Source organism: Pyxicephalus adspersus, chromosome 3, assembly GCF_032062135.1.
Source record: "Pyxicephalus adspersus chromosome 3, UCB_Pads_2.0, whole genome shotgun sequence".
In the NCBI taxonomy this organism is placed as follows: Eukaryota; Metazoa; Chordata; class Amphibia; order Anura; family Pyxicephalidae; genus Pyxicephalus; species Pyxicephalus adspersus.
In genome coordinates, this window is record NC_092860.1 from 66,170,745 (window position 1) to 66,179,399 (window position 8,655).

Below are 8,655 nucleotides of genomic sequence, written 5' to 3' on the forward strand. Positions count from 1 at the left end.
GTCCAATACAAAATAATATAAAATTAATACAAAGTACATAACTGGTAAATTCAAACGCTCATTTTGTATTGGATTGAATACAAACTCCGGTATCCAATCCAATACAAAAAAATAAAAGTAAATACATTTTTTATATTCATATTATCTACTAGAACCCCTGTTCGGACATATTTCTGTAAGTTACAGGTCTACAATTTAAAAAAAAAATTTCATGAAAAACAGTGGATCACTTTTGGTACAGAAATCTAGACCTCAGTGTAACGCTCAGGTGGTTAAACATCTTTAATGTTTGTTTGCATTGTGGTCCGCAAGTTTTATCTCAATGTCAACAGCGACCCCTAGGTGAAAAAAGGTTGGGCACCACTGATGTATACTAGTTAATTTATGTTTATTATGCATATATATCGTAATGGCAAACCAACCATTCAACAACTCAGTTAATTGATATTGTACACACATTTTCATTAATGCACAATCATTTTCTCCCTCACACATTCTTTTCTCCTTCTCCTTCCAGAAACGTGTTTTCCCCTCCTCTCCCCCCTCAATCTATACCTCATATCATGTTTATTCTCTCTGTCCTTTGCTTTTCTTCTCGTCTCTCTTTCCCCTTTCCTTCCCCCTTTACCCTGTCATGTCTCCATCTTTGCCCTCATCTGTTTATTTACCCCCTCTCCCTCCACCCCTGCTCGCCCCTTCCCTTTTCTTTCCACTGAGTGTAAGCTATTCCAGAAGCCCAGGTCACCCCTATTCTTTTGACAAGCAGCATTTTCAGTGCTTGGGGCTTTCGATTTTTAAGGGCAAGGGGGTGGTCATAATGGATTCCCTGAATGGAGGTCTGTATTTTTTAATGGACCTCCACGATCTCGCTGACAGCGCATGAATATGCGTTAGTTTTGGATTGTTGCCATGTACTTTAATGGAATCCTGTAATTTTAGCACTTGCACAAACCTGTGCGCTGTCAGACTTTATTGACAGCTTTGTACATGCGCAATGCTTTATCGAATGCTTATGCACATTACTACCTTCAGATCACCTAGCTCTGCGCCATGTAAGGTTCCCTCTCCAATTAGAGGAGGCACCAATACATACATGTTCCTCATCTGCTTCCCCTAGCCTCGCGTCCCCAATGTTCACGCACCGGGGATGCAGATGCCGACCAGGTTATACAGATTCCTGGCTGGCATCGCCAGGGGAAGAAGATGCTGCGCATCGCTGGAGGACACCACTGGAACGTGGGAATCAGGCATAAACAAAGTACATAATTTCAGAAAATAAATTCTTTACCAGTTTTGAAGCATGGTAATAGAAATGTCAGAGTTTGGTGTTGATTTGCTGCTCCAGGGTCTGGACAGTTTGCAGTCCAGACCAACTGTGAATTTGGCATTATATAATGTAGATACACTGTAGTGTTGTCACTCTATGAACATTGTATAGTAAGTTTTTGAAAGCCACAGATTTAATAATATTTTTAAATTTATGACTTGACATTACATTAACATATTAAACGTATATGAGATTTTTTTGATTGGGTTTACAAAACTCCAATCAAACTAAAGGGGACAACTTTTTTTTTCTACTGGTTACATATTTTAAAAAAATACATTTACTTATTTATATTTAAAAAGGTGTCTTTGGTGCAAAAGCTAAATACCCATGTATGCCATTGATAATTTTAAGGGTTACCAAAGATAAAGTGCTTAACTACAGTATCAAACTTAGCAACTGTTTAAGCCCGAGGAATGGTATCTAAAATCCCTTTTGCCAGTTGGCAGAAGAAGAATCAGGGTCTAATGAGCTAAAACAGCAAAGCCTGACTTTACACTATGCTACAGTAGCTGCCAACGTCTACTTGCCAGTCAAAAATGTAACATGCCTTTTAGAGATTAGATCCCTGGTACAAGCTCCTAGTAACATTCCTATCTAAAACATGCTGGAATATACAAGTTCTAGGAATTCAAGTCTGCCTTGCTGAACCGAAAATAACCACAGTGTCACTAGGATGACATATGCCTAGGATCATTTCTTTATATAAACTCATGCAAAGCGTGCCAGGCGACGGCTGAAAGCTGTAAACACCCCTCATGCATAGGCACTCAAGAATACGAATACCACTTGTTCTGTACTACCAAAAAATCTCAACCTTGAATGTCATGGAACACCATATGTTAAATAAAATGCCCATGTTCATGAAATACATTTTAAAGCATTTTTTGAGAAAAAAAGAAACAGAAATTCAAATCTGTCATTTGCATACTTTAGGTGTTATCTCAAAAGTGACCAACAGACAATTATTTGCAATACTATGGAGATGAAGAAAAAAAAATTGCAAATTTTCAAAATAAAAACAATGGGAAACATGAATGTATTGAAAAGATGTACCGAATATATTTTATTTTAAATTGACTTTAATCAAGCAACAAACTATACCTTCTATTCTAAAATATGCAAGGTATATTAATCATTGTATGATTGTATGCTGTACAAAAAGTAATGTGTATTAATGATAGAGTAGCCAACAAAACAAAACAAGGTGACTGTTGTTGTAGTTTGACCTCTTTGTAGAATTGCTAGCTTTAGTGTTACGGGGATTTTATATAAAGCACATATATAGATTCTATATAGGACCAAGCGGAGACGACATCTGCAGCAACGAACACAGCAGATATCACGCTGGAGGACTTTGGCAGGAAAGTCTGCAATAATAGGCAAATGCCCATAACATTCTGGCAAAAACTGTACCCTATAGACACCCATTTGAATATATCAGTTTTTCATTAAAACAAAGCATAAAGGAAGTACTTTGGGATCAAATAATTTATTTAGACAGGAACATGTAATAACACAGTGGTAATGGATTCATACAACCATTTTTTAAGTAGGTAAGAGTGTGTAGAAAGGTGTAGATGGATAATTAAAAACATATTTATTAGTGCTCCTATGAGTCAAAGTATACAAAAATTCAAGTTTCATATTTGTAACAAGAATTCATTGTTTCAATTTTCAAAAATGCATTTACAGGTTCTGCCACTGAGTTTATTAGAAATACCTGTGTGCAGCAATTACTAGCTAGATGTGCAACCTTTTAGAAGTCACAGTAAACTATCCTGAGAATTGGGATAGCTCAGATCTTGGGATTGTTTTTGGAGGGTTGTGGTTGCATGCCAATTTACTCTACCTCACTGTTTACGACAGGCTGGTCAACCCTTTGCTTTCAAGGAATGCGTCCTGCTTCGGGTCACGGCCAAGGAAGTTACGTAGCATTTCAATGGCATCCAGCGATCCCCCAGGCTTTAGGATACAGTTTCTGTAATCTGCACCCACCTGAAATGGTTGTTTAAAAACTATTAACAAAAGCCCCTATAATAAACTTGTTCAAATGCAAATTAATTTTTGCTTCCACCTCCTAATGGGTCTGATGGAAAATAGTGCACAATATTGTATTTGGGAAAAAAAGAAGTCATAGATAACAACAATAGAAACTGTATCAAGGTAATTTACTTTGTGATGCCCACCAATGGTCCAAACCCTTATGAGTTACCCAAATTAAGTTTAATTCCGCCTAACATGTAATTAAAAAAAAGTGTATATGGCTTATGCACTTCTCTCATTTACACCAGATTTGTCTGCAGGAATTATTTTAGGAAGCTTGTGGAAGGCTGCCCAAAATTTGGCTCACATTTAACAAATTAAAAGCAATGCTACTAAATATTAAAAAAAAAAAACTGTATGTACTGTAAGTATTGCTGTTAGAAACGTTACGTTTGCCCTCCCCAAATGAAAAGGTCATAAACTAAATGCCATATTTATAGTTTGTTAGTATAAAATCTGTGGAGGGGTTATAAAGTAAGTTTTACATGAAGTGGAAGGTAAATAAAATATACTTGGGTCACCCTAAAGGTACCAAGTAAAAATAAATTCTAGCAAGTGCATGTAAAATGGAGACTACCCATTAATGGCATTTCTGAAGGGACCATTTCTGTAGAAGCATGTCTTTAACTTTGATGCAAAGCCATTAAACACACAACATCATGACAAAAAATCCTATCTTGTAAAACAATATGAGACTGCATAAACATACTGACAGCAAAGAAAAAAAATTACCCTCTGGCTCATGATTCCCTCAAGCTTAAACCGTGTATGAAACATGTCCATGGAATAGACCTCACTCCACATGTAACCGTAATACTGGGCATCATATCCTCCAGCTAAGTGTCCAAAAGTTGCAGGCATATTTGTCCCTATTCAAAAAAAAAAAAAAAGAAAGAAATTCATACAAATAATTACAATACCATGGAGGTATGTATACATAAATCCACAAGAACACACATATAGTTGGCATGCATATAGGCAAATCGGAGCCTCAAATGTTCCCCAAATGGGCATTGATACCTGCTGTTGAAGGAATTCCAAGAATTTCATTGCAGAGTTTACTATACTCCTCCACTGGATCCACATTTTTCTGTGTGTGCAAAACTTGGTCAATCTTAGCCAGAACTATCTGGCGAAGGTTCAGTAGACCTATAAAATAGGAAAATAATTCAATACCAATTATTATACCATTACCACATTACAATACATTTTACCATCTTTGAAAGTGATCCTGTCATCAAAGGGTCACTTGTAGCCAAAAAACACACCTGCTAAAAAAAAATTAAACATTGTACATAAAATAAATACTTAGCCTTCCAGTGGCTACTTTCGGGAGCCAGACGTGGAATATTTAAACTGATCAAATAGTTCAAGAACTAGGTTGTTAGAAAATATATTTGCTTATATTTTAGCAGGTATGGCTTTGGCTAAAGGCAACCCTGTGCTGAAAAAATGAGTTTAAGGCTAGATGTCAGCCTGAACGAACTCTGCGTGCCTCTCTGTACTGTCAGTTTCTAACAGAGACTACAATTAGCATTTTTAACACACATTAAATAGGCAGGAATGGTAAATTGTTGTCACCATCAACAAACCCCTACTAAAAATATAATGCATCCAGTTTTGTCCATTTTGACGTCCTGAATAGATGGAGGTGTCCAAATATTTTCGGAGATAACTGTACATTTCTCTTTTCGGTAAATCTTTTTCCATGTAGTCACCATGACAGCACAGGGTATCTTATCCTGTAATGTGTCCTTACTTTTGCTTAGGTATGTACAGAGAAGCTGCCCTGGTTTTCTTAAAAGCATTTCTGGGGCCATGCTCCAATAAAAGATCAGCTACAACATTTCTGGAGCTAATCACAAACTCATGGCATACTGAGGCCGTTTTCTTACTCTGACTGTGAATACCTTAAAGCAGACCTATCACCAACATTTTTACTTTACATAAAAGGGTAGAAGTTGTAGTTCAAAGAAGAGAAGCAGACAGGATAGCAAAATATGACAGTTATGATTTTGTGAAAGGCATGTGTAAATTTAAAGGCCTCACCTCACTTCTCCTTCATATGTAAGAGGCCCCTCCCTAATTTGCATTTTCAATGTTGGGCTCCTAGAAACAGTTTCTTTAAAACAGCCACCCCAATGTTCAATTTTCACAAGTTTTTAAACTTGTGACCAACATATCTTAAAATTCTTTAGAGAAATAGTACTAGTAGCTATGAGGGTCCCCTGTGTACCCAGAAAATTTCAATTCATTACAACCACCGGTTTAGGAGATATGGAGGTTTGTACACAGCTTGCTGTTAGATGTTAGGCTGCAGAATATGACCACACAGTTTGATGCTAATGACATCATTGTACACGCACACAGGTTTTTTTTGTTTTTTTATCATTTTTGAAATATGGGCAGTGATGAGAGGGGAACACTGGCTGACCCCCATCTGCTATCAGATGCATTATGCTCTTAATGCATCACCACATTTTTAACATTATATAAGAGAGTGACTTTCCCTTTTTATATAATGGAAAAGTGTGTTTTTATTTTGTTTTTACACTTTTTGGGGAGGATCCCTCCCCTCCAGTCTTTACTGCCAAGGTAGTAAATGTAAAAGTGAAAATCCACAGCCTCCTGGGATATTTGTGTCAAATATCCTAGGAGTTTGTGTTCAGCTCCTTCTATGTATGCATCAAGAAAAACTTCCTGTAATGTAAAAAATAATTGCTTAATCTAATGCATGCACAGCAATGGTGAAAATCAAAAGGAAAAGGGAAGCCCAGCCAGCGTGGGTCCCGCTGGGCTCAGTTTATGGACAGATCAAGTGAAAAAAATCTTTTCACAAAAGTTCTCTTTAACCTCAGGGGCATGTCTGAAGTTAAGCTAAATTCACACTGGCGGAAGGGTTGCATTTGCTGCATTTAACCCTTCCTCACACAGGAACCACTGCTGCTTGAAAAACTGCTAGGTCTAAAAAAGCCAAACAGCCAGTTAGCCCCTGTTACCAATCCCTGGGGCCTTGCAGATGCCAGTAGCCACTTCAGAGCATGAAATGGCATAGTTTTTTATGTTTTTTTTTTATTTTAAGGTGAGCTAAGCCTAACTTGTTACACTACATTGATCATGCTATTACACTACTACAAGAGATTATGCTCTTAAAATATGGAACACTAGGAAGCTCGATCAAAATACATGGGTACTGAACAGTTTAGGATTAATACAAAAGATGGAAAATTTGACATAAAAACGGTACAGAACATTGACACAATATTAGGGAGTTACTGGATACCTATTGTAAACAACCGTTGTAAATAACTGGGAGCACTAAGTTTGCTGTGTCTTGCCTTGCCCACATTTTGACCACTTAACTGCAGCTTCTTACCACCTGTCTAAAAAAAAATAAAAAAATAAATTGTGTAATGACTGTTTGTATGTGTGGATTACTGACATCTGTTGGTTGTTACCGACATCTGATGTAAAGTTCATGTTAACAGTCCCAATAGAAATATAATTACTGAGAAAAATGTTGACATGTTTATTTCCCCTGCTGTAGTACTACCTCCTGGTGTTTTTTTTGTTTTCTCAGTTTAGGTCTGCTTTAAAAAAAAGAAAAGCAGATAGGACAAATATAATCTAGGCTACTTTACAAGATTAAAAAAAAATTAAAATATATAGGCCTATATATGTACTCACTGCAAATTTATTTTTATGATGTCCATGAAGAAGTCTTGTGCGCTCAGGGTATACTGTACCCAACAGGAGATCTGAACACTGGCAAACAAATAAATTAGGCCAGCCCAGAAAAATGCCTTCCGTCTCAGAGCAAAGAGTATTAGGTGCATAGCGCCCCAAATGGACTCCAAGAAAAAGATTTCACGGCAAGTAAAAAAATCTTTTTTCTTGTCAGTTAAAGGACAAACAATCCAAAAGTAGCCTAACTTATGTGTAAGCAACAGAAAAATAACTCCAAGCAGCGTGAAAAAATCAAAAAACAAAACAAAAAACTTTGGATTAGCTGAAGTTTAAGAACCACCAGGTAAAATAAATCCCAAAAAACTATGGAAGCCACTTAGCAGATTGATAGACTGTTTAGAAAGGATGAAAGAACTCCAACCTAAGACCAAATAAAGAACTCACACAAAAGTTAAATGAGAATATACAAGAAAGACCACCTAGTGTGAACCACTGAATGAGACAATAACAGTCCAACTTAATTGCCAGCTCTTGTTCAATCCATCCACAGTAAGGGAAATAATAATCCTGTGGTAGACCTTGGAATCTTGGAAGCCAATCTATTCATGAGCATTGATAATTGGGTTTGGAGATGTTCCAAAACCACCAATTTTAAAGATCAGTAACAATCAATAGAACAATTGAAAGGACAGCATAGTACAGATACCAAAGTAAACTAATGGTAAAAGGGAATTACAATGCAATGAGTCTGGTAACCAAGGTGATAACATGAATCCCATGCCATGGATAAAACCTGAAGATTCGCTTTTGATACCACAAGGTGGTATGTTTATCTAAGTTGGGTGGTGTGCATCACCACTGAGGCTATAGTCCACTGAATAAACAATGCATTATTTCATAGAAGAAGAGTGGTCCAGCTATGTAGAACAAGACACATCCCCAACTCTTCAGGCAGGATTAAAAAAAACAGCAAAAGGAACTCCTCTCAGAAAATAAGAGGTTAAAGGAAAACTAAGCTGCTAAACAAGAGGTCCTTTAATTAGTTAATAGTAGGAACAACATGGGAGCACTGCTAACCCTGACAGTAAGTTTAGAACTTCTGCAGTCATGGTTAGCGAGGAACTGTGCTAAAATGGCTATAAAAACTTGATGGACTGTAGCAGAAGCTTAGAATAGCTAGGACAGGAAAATTTACTTAATTTAGTGAACCTAGAGAACAGCATACGATTTAATATAGGCAAAAATTATTCAAGGATAGACATCATCACCATCAGAACCCAGAACTGTTATGAGCCTTCATTGTGTCTAGAATTAAACATGGTTCAACCTAGTAGAAGTAAACTAACTTAGGAGTACAGGTAAAACCTCAGGTACACATGAAACCAAGAGCTGGTAACAGATGAAGTTTGACAGTGAGACAGTACAATGCCAAGATTCAAGATTTCCTCTGCCCCTTAACCACCCGGGCGTTACACTGAGGTCTAGATTTCTGTACCAAAAGCGTTACAGGTTTTAATGAATTTTTTTTTTTTAAATTGTAGACCTGTAACTTACAGAAATATGTCCGAACAGGATGCTAGTCGATATCAGGAATA

The 8,655-nt window shown here is 36.9% G+C and overlaps 1 protein-coding gene across 3 annotated transcripts in view; it reads right to left on the bottom strand.

Annotated features, from left to right (window-relative positions):
• Positions 1 to 2,800: 2,800 nt before the first annotated feature.
• THOP1 (thimet oligopeptidase 1) overlaps positions 2,801 to 8,655 on the bottom strand; it is a 24,180-nt gene continuing 18,325 nt past the window's right edge. For all 3 annotated transcript variants that reach the window (XM_072404992.1, XM_072404991.1, XM_072404993.1), the window contains exons 11-13: positions 4,394 to 4,522; positions 4,106 to 4,242; positions 2,801 to 3,325 (exon numbers count right to left, since the gene is read on the bottom strand). In XM_072404992.1, the coding sequence (XP_072261093.1) occupies positions 3,188 to 3,325; positions 4,106 to 4,242; positions 4,394 to 4,522 (404 nt within the window). In that variant the 3' untranslated portion in view covers positions 2,801 to 3,187. The remainder of the gene's footprint in view (positions 3,326 to 4,105; positions 4,243 to 4,393; positions 4,523 to 8,655) is intronic.